Genomic DNA, 20920 nt, shown 5'->3' on the forward strand with positions numbered 1-20920 from the left:
CGCTGGCAGTCTCCAAGCGCTTTGGGCTAAAACACCCATTATCCCCAGCCAACAGAGTGAAAGGCATGTTCCACACATCTGGAAGGCACCAGCTCAGGGAAAGTTAGTCCCCAAATGGGAGGAGATGGGAGGGTCAAATTGGATAATTAATTAATTAACTTTTATTTATTTATTTAATTAATTAATTAACATGTTGGGATATATTCAGCTGTGAATCTCCAGATTCGATATGCTCGGATGGCATTCTTTCTGCATTTCACTGCACTGTAGATCAGAGTTAGTATGGTCCTATTATACTGCAAGCATATTTTAGAAACTGAAATAAGTTTTTGAGGGACCTTAAAAAACAGAAATAGTAATTGGATCTGACAAGCTAATAGAAGAAACTAAAAATGACATTTAGCGGAGAAAATACTGCAAAGAGAGGGATAAGGCCAAAAAGGGTGCTGGGCCAGAAGAAATTGAATTATGTTATTGTCAAAAAAGGACAATTTAAACTGTAGCAGATAATACAATAACCTGTTGTGATACAATAACAAAATATTGAGCTTGGTTCAGCTCAAAGACCCTGGGGGGTTAGAGAAGAGACCAGAATGGTTCTGAAGGACAGGACCCAATTGTACAGAACTAGTTTGGTCTAGTGGTTAAGGGACCAGCCTAGAAACCAGAAGACCTTGAGTTCTAGTCCTGCCTAAGGCATGAAAGCTGGCTAGGTGACCTTGGGCCAGTCACTCTCTCTCAGCCCAACTTGCCTCACAGGGTTTTTTTTGTGCGGAAAATAGGAGGAAGGGTCATATTAAGTATGCTTCCTGCCTTGAGTTATTTATAAAAATAATAAAGGTGGGACAAAAAAATGTAAAAAGAAAAAAAAGAAGGGAGCGTATCTCCAACAGCCCATACTGGCCAAAATAAGAGCTGGATTAATCTCATCTTCCTGAGGTCACCCGACAGATTGGTTGGTGAAGCAAAAATGTGTCGTGACCAGAGGGAAAATCCTTTACACCGATCAGGTAGGCACCTTATGTTGCATCAGGTATGGGTTGGGAATCAGATTGAAATCAACATCCTGAAGGCATGGCAGAAACAAAAAGTGGTGTGGTTAAATGCAAGTGATGAAAGTAAGGATGTATAAAACGGAAGCTCCATAGGAAGGGTTAAGAAAGGCAGTTGGAATTGTACCATCAAAGCCTCATCCCTTTGCATTTGCATACAACCTCAATGCAGATATAAAAGGGGTGAGGCTTTGTTTTTGCAGTGGCAACTTTTTTTTTTTTTACGCTTCCTGCACACACCCCTGTATAAAATATTATGTGCATTTGTGTATTGAGAAGCCTCTTCCAAAGCAGCCATGGGATTGCTTCTGAGCTGACTGCAGGGCAATGCATTCTGCTCAAGAGTGAGGTGTAGCTGCAGAGAGGGGGACACACAACACACACACACACACACAGAGAGAGATCTGTATCTTTTAATTTTTTATTGCTTAGGAATTCGTTTTATGGGTATTTCTTCAGGATTTGATTCAGATTCAGTTCTGCCTTACTCTCCTCTCTGGCAGAAATGCAGGAAATAAGGGGGAAAGTACTAATTAAAATTTAAAAAGTTAAAAACATTTAATAAAAATATAAAATTTATATAACTCTAGCCCAATGCTGGGCCACACTGATATTTATGAAGTACGTTGCTTGAAGTATTAGACTTGTGACATCCTTCGGTATAAATTAAATTACCTTTCTATCGTGTTAGGTATTCAAACGGGTATTACTTAATATGCATGTTTATGCTGGCACCCACTTATCACCGTCAAGCGTAATATTAACACCCTATTACGGTTTAATAAATCAGATAAGCGTAACTATTCGAAATTTGGGTTTGGATCCATTTTAACCGCTATTTTTGTGTTTCTTCTCCAAGAACCACTGAACTCCAAGAAAAATAGCCAAGCGCTCGTTGCAACAGCCTCGCAGCAGATTCCGCGTTTAGGCCCCCTTCTCAGGGCGGGCAGCACCGCGTGAGAAGCTGCTTCCGCGGGTTCAGCGACCCCGTCCCTCCAGTTCCTGGAGCGGCCCGTTTTCCGGCGGAGGCGAAGATCCACGTGAACCCGGTGAAGTCCGGACGCGCGGACTGCAATGCAGCCCGAACGCGGCGGCCGGCCCCGAAGGGGAGGCGGCCGGCCCAACCGGAGGCGGCCGAGCGGCAGGGAGAAGCTTGCGGAGAGCAGCGGCGAGGATGGTCACAGCCGTGGAGGCAGGGGACGCGGCAGGCGAGGAGCTCGCGGCGGGGCAGCCGCTGCCTCTCCCTCCGCGACTCGCGGCTGTGAGTCGGTAAGAGGAATCCGCACCGCCCTCTTCCTTTCCATGCCAGGCCTGCGGAAGCTCACTGGCTGCCCCGGTGGCCTTCGGAACGGGAGGCTTCCATGCGAGGCCTGCGGAAGCTCACTGGCTGCCCCGGTGGCCTTCGGAGCGGGAGGCTGTGGGGCAAATGGCTCGCTCCCAAGAAGGCCCACTTCGTATTGCTGCGGCTCCCCGGGGCCTGTGGCCTGCCTTTTTATTGTTTTATGCCCCCCTCTCGTGAGAGGGGGATCCTGATGTGATCGCCACATTGCCATTAATGCGAGTCTTCTGGAAAGAGAGCTTCTGCAGCTTGTGTCAAAAGAAAGATTTTTCTTTGGGTATATTTAGCAGCGTTACTGTATTGCAGCTTCCTAAACTTCTCTAGATTTTGATCCCTTAATGGTAGCCTCAACCGCTGGAATATATAACAGGTTATGCACGGGGGGGGGGGGGGGGCGTGAGCCTGGAGAGATTTGTGCCCCGTGTAACCATTCAGGTGAACAGAACCGTATTGGAAGTACTGTATATTTTACTACTGGGAAAACTATAAATAGGCTTGCTCCACTTTATGAATACAAAGCCTTAGATTTGTCCCCAAGTGGATACGATTCTGTCGGTGGGGCGGTGGGGATTGTCAAATTAATTTCTAATTACTGAATTGCACAATCTGTGTTTATATCAGGTTGACAGCTCCTGTATGTGCAACAGCATATTAGTGTGGTATGCATCTAACATGAATTTCTGGTATACAGATCCTGACATACTGTAGTAAGTAACTAATTACCCAATTACAATATAATGCCTGCCGCATCCATCTTTGTAGGTAGGTTTTGTTTACACTTCTAGTGCCATCATGTTCAAATCAAAGTGAAAACAGAAGTCTCACAAGAATTTCATCTTTTTTTGTGGGGTGGGGCGGTACAGGATTCTTTCATGGAATCTGAATATTATGGGTTATTATCTGTAATTACAAACTTCAGCCTGAAATGGTGGTGGTTCCACAAGTGCTGTGTTGCCTCTGAGTGCCTCAGAGATTATACATGGTGGTTGCATCAGTGGGGGGAACTTTGGCTGGTACTTTAGGTTTGCCCAGGGGCTGAAAGATGAACACACGCACGTGCACACACACACACACACACACACACAGTCTTTCCAAGCATATCATGTAAAATAAGTGAAATGACAAGATACATTTTTGCTGACAGGACATGGTGTTATATCATGTGCCCAGCACAATAACACCAGTTCAACTGTATGCATGACACCTTAATAAATAGGCATCAGCAGCATCAATGCATTTTCTAAAAAGTGCAAATTCTAAAATGCATCTGCTTCAGCAGCATGCTTACATTTAGTACAGTACAGTAATATCAAAATAATAATTGGCTGGATGTTTGTACAGTCATTTCAGACTCTAGTAAAATTCAAGCTGGGTAACAAATGGAGGCATATATTTTACTTACATCTGATTTGTTAGCTGGTTAAACATTTTAAGTAAATTACGCTTCACATGGCTTTGGCTTTGTATTTCATCCCTAAATGGCATGACTTTGCTCACCTCTGTAAAATTACTAGGGGATTTTAAATGTTAACTATCAAGCAGGTAACAAACAGTTGTCTTGCTCCACACATTAAAGCCCATCAATTGAAAGTATCTTAAGCAATGACTAACTGGATGCTTCTGAGATATAAACTGTGCAAATGCCATCCTTGGTTCCTTTTTTTCCCCCTGATACTCTGAAAATTTGGGTCCCATGCAGCTGTGAAGGATAACCATTAGTATATATTTTTTTCTCATTAAAGTAACTAAATCTAAAACAACAACATGACATTTCAGTGGATTTCAACTGGCAAACAGCATTACAAAACAGGAGTCTTATAAAGGACCACTGTGGCTCCTTTCATTTAAATGAGCGATATGTAGATATATTATATAGATGTTAAATGTCTTTGGATTTCAGCCACAGAGGGTCTAATATGTTAAGCTTTGTTTATAAAGTTCTTGTAAAATTGGATGGGTTATATATTACTTGCCTTTAACCTGTAGGAGATTGATCTCATTGATAATTCAGATGCTTTGATTCTTTTCTTTTGAACTGTGGTAAGCAGAAAGTTTATAATATAGTTTTAATGTTCCAAATTTATTTTAAAGAAATCCTTTCCAGCATTTTGTAAAGCCCTCTTATGGATAGCACTGATTTACCAGAACTGGGGCTGCCTGCCTGGTGGGAACATTTGTCAAAGCCTGTTCAGAGTCCCTTTTCCATCTGAAGGCAGGTCCACATAGAGATGACAGCCTATGTGGCTGTTCGCACTGTGGCAGCCCTCACACTTTGGGACTCTCTGTTCCCACAGGTCCATAAACTTCCCTCTCTCATGGTTTTCAGATCTTTAAAGACAGTTTTATTTTACCAAGATTTCAATCCCAGTTAAGTTTATTAGCATCCATATTGGGGGAGGGTTTATTTATTATTTAATATATTACTAGTGAATTGATTACTACTGTTAATTTTTATAATATGTTTTGTCAGTATTGTTGGTTTTACCTGCCCAGAAGCTTTTATTTATTTATTTTATCAACTTTCTTTGCCGCCCAACTGGTATACAGTGACTCTGGGCAGCTTAGGGATAATCAATAACAGTCAATAAAAATGATACAATATAAAAAATCCAATATAAATATACTTAAATACCAGTAAAAATATAATTTTGACCAGTCTTCTGGTCCAACCCTCTGATCAGACAAGGAGTCCATTATCTATCCCCAATTGGTGACTATCCAGATTCCATTTGAAAACTTCCAGGGAGGGGAATCTACCACTATTCTAGGTAGACTGTTCCACTGCTTATCAGATTCCTTCTCCTAATATCTAGCTGGACTCTCCTTTCCTTTAATTTAGTCCATTAGACTTCATCTTCAACAGACAACAGGCCCTCTTGCATGTGACAGCCTTTTAAATATATGTAAACCACTACTCTATTTCTTCATAGACTTTTCTTTTGCTAGCTAAACATGCTTATCTCCTTTAGGTGTTCCTCACAGCACTTGGTTTTCCTGACCCTTATCACCCTAGTAGCTTTCCTCTGAACCTGCTCTAGCTTCTCCATGTCTCATTTGAAGTGCCGTGCACAGAACAAGTATTGCATGGAGTGAATACAGTGCTTTCGTGAATGAAGCCTGGACTTGGTTGAAAACCTTTATTGAGATCAAGGTACGCCACATCCACAACATGTCCTTTATCAAGATAATGTTAGTTTGATCTGATCTAATCTTGGCTGATGTTCATTTTGATAAACCCATCCTGGCCCCAGATAATGGTAGCACTTTTTCCTAACTGTTTGCAGATATGTTGCTCTGCAATATATTCTAATACTTTGCCCAGGACAGACATTAAACCGGTATTATTGGGTTATTGGGTCCTTTAAAAAAAAATTGGGACTGTGTTTGCTTTTCTCCACTCTTCTGGCATCTCATCTGTTCTCCAGTAGTTTTCAAAGATTACAGTTGGTGGTTTCCAAACCTTTTCTGCCAGCACCTTTAACATTCTAAGATATACTTCATCTGTCACTGGAGACATAAATTTCTTTAAAGTAGTAAAATGGGTTCTTACTGTATTGTTAACAATACTGAACTAGGTTAGTGTCAGCCCTTGGAGGCAAGCATGGTTAAGAAACAGGCTTGGCAGGGATTCCATGGATGCTCTTTATTGTTATAGGATGGAATAACAAAGCCTTGAAAACCTGAGTTTCGCTCTACCTCACTTTTTACTAAACAAAGTCCAGGCTGGGTTATCTTGAGTGTCTGTCTTACGCTTTCGTCTTAGGACGGAGTAATGTTTTCTGGATGTCCCCCTTAACAGTTCACTTATTTCTTCCCTGTTTCCAGACAACGTCTGTATGCCCTCACAGTTAGGAAGACAGTTAAAGGGTGAAGCAGCTCAACCTTCTCTCTGTTCTCCATCATGACATCCTCACTTTCGCTGCATAACAGACCAACTGCCTCTTTCACTCTTACTTTATTTCAGACATATTCCGAACCCCCTGTGTTATGGTTTGCATGCCTTACCATCTCATTCTAAGCTTTAGTTTTCCTGACTCCTTCCCTATAGGGCTGAGCTACCAATTTATATTCCTCCTTAGTTATTAACCATATTTCCATTTTCTATACATCTCCCTTTTGCTTCTCAGCTTGGCAGTGTATTCACTCTTCATCTCTGCAGAGCAGATAGCTCTTTCCATTTTTCTGTGCAATTGGAGTGATAGAATTACTTCAAGTATGTGGAGCATGCCTTCTGTGTTCAGAGCCTCAAGTTGATTGGTCAGTTTCTGTGGCATGGAGTGAACACAGTGCTTTTGTGAATGTAGCCTGGACTTTGTTGAAAATTTTACTGAGATCATGGTACACCACATCCACATCCTTGTGTGTTTATACCACATGCCTCCAAGTATTCACCACGTTCATTGGAAATCTTCCTTGGCACCCTCCTTCCTCTGCTACTGGACGATTTCCTGTGCTTATTCTCTTCAGATTTCTCTTTTTGCTGGCCTTGATACAGAACTCTTTGTGTAGTACCTATGTGTGCTTTGCTGTCCTTGTTAAGCCTTAAAGAAGAAAGGTTGGCCTTCATTCCTCCCACCCTCTCCTCCAGCAAAGAGATAACCTTGCACTTGCAATATTGGGTTTAAATAGAAAAGTCACCCCAGAAAAAGAATTAGGGATGGGTGATAATATATGCTTTATAAGTGAGTCAATTATTAAAAAGCCTTGATCTATTGACAGTGTTGTTTATAAAAGAACACTATTCTTCAGTTGTGTGATAAAGTGTAATTCTCAGCCGCATTTCCAATTATTTCCATTTTATGCATGATTACTCAGATAACTGTGCATGGGATTACAATATTACAGTGCGGTCTGCTTGTATCTCTTTAGAAAAAAACCCACCTGAGTCCAGTGATTTATGATTGTGCCTTACAGACCTCGATCTGATTCACTGATTGTGCTGTGGTGTAAAATAATTTGTTTGATTTTTGGACAGGTGTATCTTTTGAACTCTGCTATTCCAGTTCCCAGAAAAGTGGTGTTTTAATCCATCTAGTTCTAGATGTTTCAATAAACCTTGCATTCTTAAGGTATTTCTATAGGTTCTCTGTATTTCTATAGAGTTTCAAAAACAACAGACTACGTTTCATCAATTTTGTTCGTAATCACACACACTTTCCCTGGGTATCCTTACTTTTGCTTAGGCATTGTGTGTAGCCTAGAGCTGGAAGAGAGGGGAAAAATGAAGTTAGCCCTCTTGAATTCAGCCACCTGCAAAAATTGGGCTGGATCCACCCACTTTCTTGTCCAATTTTTTGTTACCTCCATCCCTGGTGAATGGGCAGATATGAAACACAAACAAAGAGAATGTGGGGAGATCTAAGACTTCACTGCACTCTCTCAGCAGAAACCCTCACCTTGATCAAGCCAATACATTTTTGTCTTTTAATTCATGTATTAGGGGAAACAACAAAACACTGGTAACTATCAGCAATGGAGGTGTCTGCTCTTGATTTAATTGAGGCTACACCTGGTTTCTCTGATGAGTTCCAGATAATCAGATTAGTTAGTTTCCCAAGGGTAGTAGTGCCTAGTAAGGCAAGGTGAATCCCATGAACACACTTTCTAAGTCACTCCCTTTGTCTTTAAATCAGTTTTTTCTATATTTCAAGCAACCCAAAGTAAATTTACTCTCCACCTGATTGATTGGATCACTCTGTTCCTTTCTTCAGCCCCTTGTTTGAGTCTACAGAGATAGAATAATGTATTTTTCTAATACTGATCTCTCCGCCTGCTACGATCTGCTTTAGTGATTTTTTTCACACAAAAGCTTTTAAGGGCTATAAATGAAAACTGTAAAAACAGCTGAACTTCACAATAAATGTTTTTACAGTAAATGCTTTGAGAACTCTGATTATTTATAAAACAAAGCATGTTTGAGTTACCCATTTATTTTAATTAATACACTGAAATGTTGAAAGGCAGAGAACTACCCAGAACTAAACAGCAGTGAGTTGGGCAGTTACAGCCCTCTAGCCCAGTGTTTCTCAACCTTGCCAACTTTAAGATGGGTGGACTTCAACTTCCCAAATTCCCCAGCCAGCCATGTTGAAGTCCACCCATCTTAAACTTGGCAAGGTTGAGAAACACTGCTCTAGCCATTACTCTAACTCCAGTCATTTCTCACCATTAGCTATAGTGGCTGGGGCTTATGGGATATGGAATGCAAGAACAACTGGAGAGTATCACAGTAACAAAGGATATCTTGTAGGTTGTTCTGCTTCCTAGAGTAAACTTTCACATGGTTAGTGTTTTAAAAACCTTGTTCACACTTCTAGAAAACCAGTTTGTAACATGCTGCAATGACAAATTTGTGTTGCAGAAACTGGACAGCTATCTTGGAGAGAATGATTATGCTTGACATTTCATTCTCTTATGCATGTTGGCATGTCTCAAATTATATGTGTATAGTAACAAGGAAGCTTAGTTAGATCTGTAAATATTATGTCAAATTAATACCATATTTCTGTCATTTTAGTGGTTGGCGACATTGTCATGCAAATAAAAGATTAAATATAAAATTATCTAGTAGACAGCAGATTGTCAGAAAGTATATTCATACTCAAAGATGTGTATTTCAACAAACTTAACATTGTCAGGCACTTTTATAAACAAATCTGGTTGTCAGAAATATGCTTGCTTTCTTAACCAATTAGAATGCAGATATTAGTAATTAGTTTTGGCAATAGGCAATTATGCTGGTTTACTAATGAACAGGTAATCACAGAATTATATGTTTTTGATATTTCTATAATTATAGGAAAAAACAACTTTATAATACTGTATATCGTGTTACAATGCAAGAAGACATAACTATATCCATCCCATATCAGTGTAAACCAATGAATGAGTATGACAAATGGCCAGAAACATGGAAAAGTTTACCTGTGTAGCAAAATGGAAAGATAGGTCATCATGTAGTTACTTTATGCTATTTTATATTGATTTTAATTGTTTAGGTTGTTTATATTTGTTTAAAACAAAACAACAAAAAAAGAATTAGGTAGAAATTGTTGAAGCATTGTTTACCTCTTTTCTCCCCCAGTTACAGAATTCCCTGTCCATATGAAGTATCATCTGTTAGATTTCTCAGAAATCCTCTCCAACTATCTTTAGCCTTTTTGATTTTTAAGTGGCAATTATTTATATTTAGGTTTATAGCATTTTATTTTAGACAAAGGCTATAATTACAAAGTAGAATAATAAAGGCAGAATTTTATTAGCACCTACAGAATAAATCAAAAGTATTGATTATATTTTTGTGATTTTTTTTTTAATCTGTTCAATCGTGTCCGATTCTCGGAGACTGCCTGGACCAGTCCCTGCAGTTTTCTTGGCAAGGTTTTTCAGAAGTGGTTTGCCATTGCCTCTTTCCTAGGGCTGAGAGAAAATGACTGGCCCATAGTCCCCCAGCTGGCTTTGTGCCTAAGGCAGGACTAGAACGGTCTCCTGATTTCTAGCCTGATGCCTTAACCACTACACCAAACTGGCTTTCATTTTGTTTTGTGATAACAATCTATAAATAAAGCTTTCATTAAAATAAAACAAAATACTGCCATTTATTGCAGGATTGTTCATCTTTTTCAGATCCTAAATCCACTTTTTAACTAAGAAAAGAATTTGGGAACCTACTTCTTGAATCTTTTTTAACCATATACCTAATATGTATCATGTTGCAATCTGTGTCCTACCAGTGGTTCATGATTGATTAACTGAAAATCAAAGCCCCAGTAATAATCAAATTTAAAGGGCCCTTAAATAGGAACTAGGATTGCTCTGGAGACTAATCGTTATCTATAAGTAGGCTTCTCCAAAAGGTATCCTTACAAGAAGAAGCTGAACTGCAGTTAGAATAATCAAGTCTTCCTAGATCATAAATGAGGGGTTTTTTTTCATTTATTGCTTATTTATTTATCCTGTTTATATCCTAACTTTCTTCTAATTTGCTCAGGTACATGGAGACTGCTGTTTTATCTTGATAACAGCAAGGTAGATTGAACTGAGACAAAGGGACTGGCCCAAAGTTTTCCAGTGAGTTCCATGGTCAACTGGAATTTGAACCTGGTTTTCTCCCATCTCATTCCAGTACATCTTCAGCTTTGATATGCAATAGCCCTACCTCCTGGGAGGCCAAAAGTATTTAGAAGGAAACTGATTGAGGAATAATGATGAACACAAATTAGGGAATTTCTTCCCATCGAACCTATATCTGAGTAGAGTCTAGTGGCTATCATTGAGTATTGCATTTTTAAGGGCAGGTAACAAGATGGTGCACAAAATGATGCTTCTTTTCCCATTGCTGTCATTTGCAGCATAGACAAATAGTAGAGACATAAAAACAAATCACAAATCTGTGGTAAAAATAGACTAGAGTCAAAACTGATTTTTTTAAAAAATTGAGCAAATAGGAAATGTGTACGTGTATTTCCAAACAGCTCCCATTAAATCAAAGTTCTATTGATCCAAAAAGCAGAAATGGTAACGAAATTCACCTCTTAATCCCAACCCCTCCTAATTCTCCTCCAGACAACTTGCTGGGGGCTTGCTTTTGTACACAGCTCTAGCAGATCTGCCCATGCTGTTTGACTGAAAGCTGGTAGTCTTCCTTCATAGTGATAATGCTGGATAGGGCTGTGTAAAGCTTTTGGAAGGTGGTTCATGAAGCAATATAAACAAAACACCTCTATTCTTGAAGCACTGAGGCAGCTGCATTCCTTCAGATGACTTGATACAGTTGCCCATGTTGTCTTCACATTTGTGTACATGCACAAGCTGCTTTGCTTCACTCCAGCCTGGGAAGAAGTGTTTTCTCTGCAAGTACCTGCAGACAATCTGAGAAAACTCTTCGAACAGTTGTCCTGTGCCTTCCAGAGGATATAGCTGTTTCACTGGTTCAAGAAGGGATACTTTCCTTAAGCCAACACACTTTGTGAAGCATTCCTTTGAATGTTTTGTATAGCCCCAGTGCTGGATGTTTGCCCAAGCTGAAGGGTGCGCTGATTCAGTAGCTTGGTGCTTATTCAGTGAGCTAGGGCCAAATAAGTAGATGTTTAATTTTCTTTTCCAAAGATCTACAGGTTGTTTGGGTACCTGGAAAGCATATTTCTGTTATGCTTTAATATAATGTTTCTTTCAAAAAATCTAATGGTATTTATGAAAATTAACTGAACCTTAAAGTTTTATTTTGAGGTGAAATATGAAGTGTTATAGGCATTAGAAGCGGTATCAGATCAGTTTTTAAACTGATTTTTTAAATATGTATAAAGTTCTAATCCTAGGAATGGCTCCTATACTAAAATATTAGTTTTGTAGTGTATTGCATCCTGCAGACTTTGGAGCAGGTCCTGCTGTTGCAAGAAATGCCAAGGTTTCATACTGTAGTTGTGATTCAGTGACTCAGTTATTGGAATAGGCTGGAGCAAGGGTTTAAAGGCTAGATAGCTGTTTATTTCTTAGCCTTGATGAAATTAATAAAAGCATGCGATTCAATTCCATTTTGGCATTTCTTATATATAATGAAACAAAATCAATCTTTTTGAGAACAAATTAGGGAATTGCTTCCCATTGAACCTGTATCTGAATAGGGTATAGTGGTTATCATTGTGTTTTACATTCTTAAGGGTGGGTAGAATAATGGTGCACAAAATGATGCTCTTTTTCCCATTGCTACCATTTGCAGTTTCTTAGAGATATGACGTAGAAACAAGTCACAAACGTAGTAAAAATAGACTGCAGTCAAAACTGCATACAAATACAACACAGCTATTTACCCAGATTCGCATTATAGATAAAGAGGGTGTAGCTTTGAAGCTCCTGATTTTTTACAGCAAAACTGGTTAGTAGATAACAATATATTTTTCCAAGACTAGGGATAGGGGGATATTCTGTCCCTCCAGGCATATTTTTCCTTTACTAAAGTCTGTTTAGGAAATGAAATTAGAGAGATGCCATAGGGGATAAGCACTGTCCATGGGAGGATTTTATCCCTCTCAACTACAGATAATTTTTTTCCTTAAAAATGTGCCCTCACCTTTGTTTTGTGTATGACTGACACATGGAAGAATTGGATTGGCATTATTCTAAGTATTATTTGAGCCTGAAAAGTGAAGAGCTGCAACAGATGTGATGCTATTTCATGAATAAAATTATTATCACTTAAATATATAGCAGTCCAGGGCCCTGGACAATTTCAGAATTGCAAGGTGGAATAAGAGAAGGAGAGTAATTCTTAACTTTCCTGCTGCAAGGCTTTTGAAAATCATTTACACAAAGCTGTGGTTTGTATCAAGAGAAACTTCCTTAGATCCTATTGAAACTTCATTGTCCTTTACTCTCACTAGAGCTAGTGAGCTAGTGGTGCCGTAATAATACAGCAAGAACAAACAGCTGGTTTATCCCTGCAAAATACTTTAGAGTAAGATGCTGTGGTTCCCACTTGCAGACTTTTTGTTGTAAACATGTTAATTGGCAGACATATTTTGCTATATGCTAAAATATGAAAACAAAGCATGAGAGGTGAGCAGGTGAAGAAGGAGAGCTAACAGGAGTTTGTCAGGCATTTCAGTAGGAGAAAGGAACAAAGGAAAGAGGAACCAAGAACCTGTATTTTCTAAGGGACTATATTCTCATTGGAGATGAGGGTTAATAGTAAATTACTATTCTGGGTAAAGCCCAGAATATCTGCTGATTGCAGAAGTTACGTTCTAAGAGATGCTGATTGTCCATTGTAGGTGATAATCGGAGACTGGAAGAGCAATACAAGGCAGCTAATTTCCAGAAAGTGAGTATACTAAGAAAGCTTAAGGGGAATTTTCTCAGGGAATTGAAGGGTAAATCCCTAGTTAGCAATGAATATTTGGCTAACTTGTGAGCTTGAGAAGGAAACAAAAATAAACTGAGTAACTAAAGATGAATGGACAGGGTTTGACCTGCAGTGCTTGTGCCATGTTTGTGTTCCTGTCATGAGAATAAGAGGCATGTACTTGCAACAAGTACACACTTGTGGTAGTCCTTGAAGAAAAGGTCAGTCTGGAGCAGTCTGATGGTACACTTTAGCTGAGGAAAGAAGATGAAGATTTATTAGATCAAAGAAAGAAAGTGATGCGACAGAAACTAAAAGAAGGAATTCCATATAAGGAAAACAAATACAGGAGCAAGTCCAGTGGATTAGACTGACAACCAGAAGCAGAACATACTCTACACTGAAGGAATTAGGTCCTCTGAGAAGAAACAAACTCTGAACATCCAGGAGAGGAAAACTATCACATGGCAGAAGGCAGGATGGTAGATCCCAGAAGGGCAGAGGCAATATAGCTGCACCAAACAATAATACAAAATAAATCAAAGACTTATTGCTGCAAGGAAGTGTAGGGAACATATCTTGATCAGACTCAATTCATAAAGTGTGGACATGGATTCTATCTCACAAGAATTGGTAAAATTGTGTTTGGCTGAAGCATGAGAACTGGAACAAGATGGCTTCAAACTGAATTGGAGATGAAAATCCTGAAACAGGAAACTTAGATAAAGACTACACACTGAAAAGAAGTCACAGTGTTGTTATAATAGAAACTATTAAACAATTCAGTGAAAAATCAGAAATATATTTAGCTCATAAACTTCATGGCCTTCATTCTCTATATACAAATGCTTAAAGTATGAAAAATAAAGTGAGTTTGAATTCTTAATACAAGAAGGTAAATACAAGTTAATATCTATAAAATTAATATCGTTAGTGTCTATTGTTGCTTGTCCAACCAAGGAGAAGATGTAAATGATGCTTTCCAAAAGCAAACTGCAGATCTTTCAAAGAGACATAAAATAGCAGTGACAGGGGATAACAACATCTCTTGGGAGGAAAACTCTACCAAGCATGATACTTCCAGGAAACTCCTAACTTATGTCACTGACGTTTTCCTTCAGAGGCTTAAGGGAGGCACTATCTGTTATCTGACTTGATAGTGACTAACAGGGAAAGTTTAGTTGAGAAGGTAGCAGGAACATTGGGGATAAGTACAATTGTAATTGTCAGACTCCTCGCTCAAATGTCAGTCTAACATCTGATTGAACTTGTGGCCATTTTGAAGATATCCAGAAACCTGTGTCAGCAGACTGCGAGTCGCCAGCAGGGAGGGGAAATGAGATTGGAGTGTGAAATATATTGTTTGGGTTAGATGGCCCTTGCCAAGGTCAATGGGCAGTAACAGTTCAAGCCATCTGCTGGTACCGGGGAGGGGTGCATACCTTGGTGGGGAGTGGGGGCGGAAAAGAGGTTTGTGATTTTAAACTGCAGACTGTGCAAGAAAAGGGCATGCACAACTTTCTTCCTTGTATCAGAACGCTTCGCTTCATTAAACAGTTAATTGAGCACAAGTCTCTAGACTGTCATTGGGTGAATGCTCGAGGAGGCTGGCCGTTACAGTGATGCTGGAATTCTTGGTTTTAAGGGAAATTAAAGCTGAGTTTTAGAATACATAACTAGGACTTCAAAAAAGTGAGTTTAATAATTTTAGAGCCAGGGAAGATAAACGTGTATGATTTGAAAAAATAAATAGGTTTATTGAAAAACAGTTTAGGAATTCAACAGTGGAAAACTTGTGATTCTTTTCCAAAATCTATGTAGAGAGGAAAACAAAGAATCCTGAATGTGCCACCATAACTCAAGTGCACTAAATTGACTGAATTGCCCATAAAGAAGAAACCCTAAAATTCATGTGCTTGATTTTTCTTAAAATAAAGAAGACTGTACTAAAAACTTGGTTGTTGTCTTAGCATATCATGGCAAAAATATCACCTGGTTCAGATCATTCCTATAACTTAGTACTAAAATAATCATTTTAATGAACATTGATCTGAAAAATACTAAGTGTTGCTTTATATGTTAAGTATACTTTCTAGAAATTAAGTCTACATCAAAGGTTGTATCAGCAACAAGAATCTTCCAGAATAATGAAAAAAGTCATGGTTTAAGTAATTAAATTTGACTCTTCCTGACTAGTCTAGATTTGCCCTGCTCAGAGCAATGTTAACTAGGGTTGCATAGCTGGAGGATCTTTGCAAAAATTGCTCAGAGTGGATAAGAGTTCCTAAAAATGGAGATACATTTGCAACAAAGTGAAATTCTGTGTAAGAATTCATTACTACTTTTGGTAGGTTTGCCTGTTTGCATCTTTTTCAGAGCATTGGGAGATAAGGCTACTATAATTCCTGTGTGTTTTTCACCCCCTGATCCATTTAGCTACCCCTGATAGATTGTAGAGAACAAGATTTGAGATGGGCCAAGTCCTGTATTGGAAGGAAGTGAGAAAGAGGTAAACTGTTATACAGAAAATAATTCATTTGTTTTGTATATGGCAGACGTGAACTCTGGCTTACCATAACAGGGTATGAACAAACAAAAAGACTGAAGGGAAAAAAGGATAATAAAAGGCATAACTTGTACATTACCTTATTCTGCTACAGACTTAAAGGTAAAAGGTTCTAGCCCGCAAGCCAATTGTCTGCCGCTTTCATGCCCTTCAAGCTGCACAAGGATGATAGGTTTGTAGTGCTACTGATGGCCCTTTAATGTTGCTGATGGATAAGCCATTGAAAAGAAGAATGATGTGCAAGACTGTTGTAATTGATACTGTTGATGTCTCTCTTGGCAGTGTTCATTTTAGGACCTGCTCTCTAAATTCAACGATGAATGATTTTCTGTGGGTTTGGCACTCCGGATATTTTTGTCTCGCTTTCAGTATTTCTGTTCCTTAAAGGCATCTTTATAAGGAATAGATACTAGTGTGTCTCAACTTTACAACTGTCAAATAATTTACTAAAATTTAAATTTGAGAATGAATACATTGTTACAAAGCTAGAATTTTTCATCAAGGATGAAAATAAATACCATTGGGAGCCCATTTTCTACCGTCTAAAAATGGTGGCGGTGGTTGTTAGTATGAATAAAGAAAAATAATAGTTCCCTGCATTTTGGTGGCTATTTATATTTCTATCAAAAAACCTAAGATGCAAGATGGATAAAAACATAGAATAAAGAATCTGTGATGGGACTGCAAACTAGAATAATGGTTACAAGTCCTGACATACATTAAAACCCTAATATTATACCTTTATCCACGATTAATACAGCAAAAAGTTAATAGGTATCTAATCAATTCCTTTAAATGTGAGAGTAATTAGTGTAGACAATATAACACATAGTCCAGATTTTAGCTTTGCCTTCGAATCATAAAAAGTTAGCATTGAGTTGAAATCTGCCTGTAAACTGGCACCTTCTTTCAAGCATTTCATTTTAGGTGATGTTCTCACTGTAAAATGTGATGAATAATTCTCCACAGGTTAAGCAATATAGTTCCACAAAAATAGAAAACTAAGGAAATCCCAACAATACACAGACTGATTGAGGATAAGATATAGCAATAAAAAATAGAAATCATGTACAATAGAGCAGATGCATAGCATCCAACAAATATGATTAGTTATTTGAATAATAAAATAAATCAAAATACTACAAAGAACAGTTTGAACTGAAGTCTGGATTTAGCTATATATACTCTGACCTGTTTCTTTTCCACCCCATTTATAAATAGTATATTGAATGAGGGTGGCTTTGGATGATATGGATGCTCATTGGTAGATCCATGTTTTGGAATATATACTGCATATCTCATTGTATTACCATTTAAAAAAAGCAAAACAGTAAAAATGTATGAAAAGTTTATCAGTACTACTAAAGATTGATCGATCAATAGATAGATATAATATGATCAGTGTTAGATCCAGTCTTTTTCAGCAAAAACACCATGAAAAACCTTGTCAAGAAAACTTATCAGGAACAGTTCCACTATTAATCATAGTTTAGCCTAGAAAATAAGGCAGTTAGAAAGGGAAAAATAGAAGGCACAAAGCTGGGAAGATCTAATAAAGAAGTTTATAATATAATGCATGATAATGGACAAAATGGATAAAAAGGTATTACACCTATTAGCTTCAATACTAAAATTCACAATCAGAAATGGAATGGTGAAAGAATCAAAGGAAGCAACTTGTGCTATCATTCATAGTTAAATAATGTGTTTATATTTACATTAAATTAGGTGTCTTTACAGAAATGCATGGAGTGGCTACTACACATGGTAGCTATATTTTATCCTACAAAATCAGACACAAAATATTATGGATCCTGAATGCTATAACCAATAATAATGAGAGTTATTATGCTTATGTCCTGCCCACAGATTTTTTTCATAGGTACCATTTGCCCTTGGGGTACAAGAAGTGCTAGATTATGTAGCCTTTGGTCTAAGCGAGCAAGGTTTTATTTCCAACACTTTCTTTCATTGTAAAATATATATACTAATCGTTTAATATTAACTTTTTTATATTCTAAGGAAAAAATATAAATATAATAATTTTTTAAAAATCTGTTCAATTGTTGCAGATTCTCAGAGTCTGCCTGGAGTTTTGGTGATTGGTGACCAAATGAATTATTATTTAGTTTTAAAATGTAGTATTATCTATGTTTTGTTGTATTTTTATTTTATTTTCTTAAATATATTTCTCCAATTACATTTTAATCTGGTTTGGGCCACACTCGGGAATGTGGTGGGCCGCATGCGGCCTGCAGGCCACATGTTTGACACCTCTGTACAGGAATATCCTAGTACTTAGAATGGAAATAATGATCATCTGCCAAAAGAAACATTGGAAATATCTTCAGTAACTCCCACCATCATGTTTTAATAATTCTGGTCTTTATGCTGTGGAGTGTGGTACAAAATAAGTGCCTTTGCCAGACAAACTAGCCTGACTTCCATATAGGAGTGTGTTGGTTTACAAATACAATATTATAGTATCATGAATTAACTATGTAAGAATATGCCCAGCTGTCTGTAGACTTTGGCAAAGCAAAAAGTGCCAGTGATGTTCCAGGTTGCTATAGAAAATCATATATAAGAAAATTAGGTAATTTCTCCCCAAAGAGACCTCTGCCTTTTTAGACGTATCAACATAGATAAAACGCACCTATCAGTGCAACAGAGACAATTGTTAGAGAAAGACTGAAGTGAAAAATGCAGATATGCTAAATTGCAGGATTGAAGAAACACACATGTTTCTTTTTTGGTAAAAGCCTGTAAAAGCCTGACTTCTTGTTTAAAATTTAGCAGGCTATTCATGCAACTCAGGCTAGCAGCATAAGATAAATATAAGTGGATTTATGCAGCTACCTGCACAAAAATATAGTAGTTTAGATTCAAAAGAACATGACATCACACAAATAATGCTTCAGACATCATGACATAAATTATATAATCATGCCATTTGTGTGATGACATGCATGTATTGTCATTTTGATGTCTTTGTGGCTTGTAATAAATGCCTATGATGAAGATTCATTGACTAGCTCTGGGATTTTAATCTCAGGTTATTGCTTGAGGGTTTTATTTGTTTTAATGCTTTAATTAACATTGCATTATTTGAATATACTTCTCTGTTCCTTCTGTGTTATTTGAATTCCTATTCATCCATCTCTTTGTTACTTCTGATAAGCAAGAATATGAAACTTTGGCAAAAGAAACATTTTAAAGAATACATTCAAGACTTAGGCCCCAACAAAGTTCTGGGAAGATGTTTGGTAAGGAGTGTGATCCCATTTCAGTACAGATTCTCTCTAACATCAAAACAGCAGGTAGAGATGTATATTAGCTTGTTCTCGTTGGTTTCAAGTGGGATTTATTTCTAGAGAGCTAGGCAGAGGGTTGCAACCTTCTACAGTAATCAGTAAGCATCTGTTTTAGGTCTACGGCCTTATCCTCTAGGCTTACTGCCTTCTGATCCTTGTTTTAACCAAAGGCTAAAGATTTTTTTAAAAAAACTTTCACCTTAACAGAAGGTAAAATTTTCCTTTTAAAAAGTATTAAAATTATATCTTGATTTGTAATGGTTCTGCTGACTGGCCTATTTTACAATTATATTTTCTCCTGTATTAATAGAAAGTGAAAAATAATTGAATCAATTGTCTCAGACAAATTCTTCTTGAAGTATTTGAGCTAGGATTATTAGTATCTAAATTCTGAATGTGCCAAATGTCCAAAGTGAGAGAACATTGTGATTAATTCTCAGATTATTGAAATGTTTATCACAAAAAGAGAATCTAAACAATGTGGAGAGTTTGTGACAGGCATTTACTAACAATTGGTTGCCTTGGTTTAAACTTTTTTTCTGAGAATTTCTTGAAATATCCTAATTAAAATAGTTTCCTGGATTAATGCTGGCCACATGACCCGGAAGTGTCCTATGGACAACGCCGGCTCCAAGGCTTTGAAACGGAGATGAGCACCGCCCCCTAGAGTCGGACACGACTGGACTTTACGTCAAGGGAAACCTTTACCTTTACTAAGGAATTAAGTAGAATATCAGGAGACAATGGGCCAGGCATTTTTTTAAAAATAATTTTATTTGCTTCTAAATGTGCAAGAATTATTTGGTTTTTGTCTGCTTCCTATTTAAAATGAATATTTTCAGCTATTAAACCACAATCATATGTTTTATCCAGCCCTTTCATTGCCACAATGGCAGTGTTTTCTTTTTCAAATATAATATTTATTGAGAATTTTAATTACAATAGTAAACGCTAATACAAATTGAACTTAGAGAAAGAGAATGGAAAGAATAAAAAGTAAAAGAAAAGAGAAAAAGAAAGAAAAGAAATATATAAAGAAGTAACTTCCAACTTCATCACAACCAGTTTAAACAAATGTAATAACTCTTCACCCCTTATAAGGTTAAACAGATATCTCTTCATTCCATATCCAATTACTTATCTATAAACAAATCCATAAAACATCAATTTTTCAATCTTGGTGTTAGCAAAAAGCCCAAAAAGGGTTGCCAGAACATTGCAAGAAAATGTCTTATTTTAATCTTGATCGAATAAATCAACTTTATATTCCTTCCTTTTTACTTCTAACAGTCATAATCTTTAATTCAATCAAATATTGTCATAGGATTTGATTTTTCTTCAATTCTTCTTTATCCCATCACAAGATTTCTTCAAGGTTTTAACAAACCTCTTTTATAAATCCAATAAGAAAACATTTTTCAGGTCATTCTCTTGGTTTATCATTTACATTTCCCTTTTAATTTTTAAAACTTCAGCCAGTTTCTTTTGTATATCCAGTAAAGCATCCTTTTCCAAATCATTCTCTTGGCGTGTCATTTGTAGTTCCACATTCTGTATTTTCTCTGTCTTATCAGATAAAATTTATTCCACATCTGTCATTCCTTCATTAACATCTTTTAAACATAGTCTACCCATAGAAGCAGACATCATTACTGACAGTGTTGATATTGTAGTTACTAATGTCTGGCTCCATTCTTCAAAGATCTCTTTTAATCTTTCTGATGTTATAACGTTTTGTGTCATTCTGTAAGTCCCAGTATTAACTGACATCAGGCTTTGTATTTTTTTTTTCTTCTGCTTAAAATCTTT

General features: G+C 37.4%; 1 protein-coding gene across 1 annotated transcript in view; it reads left to right on the top strand.

Annotated features, from left to right (window-relative positions):
* Positions 1 to 2087: 2087 nt before the first annotated feature.
* AVEN (apoptosis and caspase activation inhibitor) overlaps positions 2088 to 20920 on the top strand; it is a 122511-nt gene continuing 103678 nt past the window's right edge. The window contains exon 1 of the mRNA XM_063289976.1: positions 2088 to 2321. Within this exon, the coding sequence (XP_063146046.1) occupies positions 2127 to 2321 (195 nt within the window). The 5' untranslated portion in view covers positions 2088 to 2126. The remainder of the gene's footprint in view (positions 2322 to 20920) is intronic.

This window comes from Candoia aspera, chromosome 1 (genome assembly GCF_035149785.1).
Source record: "Candoia aspera isolate rCanAsp1 chromosome 1, rCanAsp1.hap2, whole genome shotgun sequence".
NCBI classification, from domain to species: Eukaryota; Metazoa; Chordata; class Lepidosauria; order Squamata; family Boidae; genus Candoia; species Candoia aspera.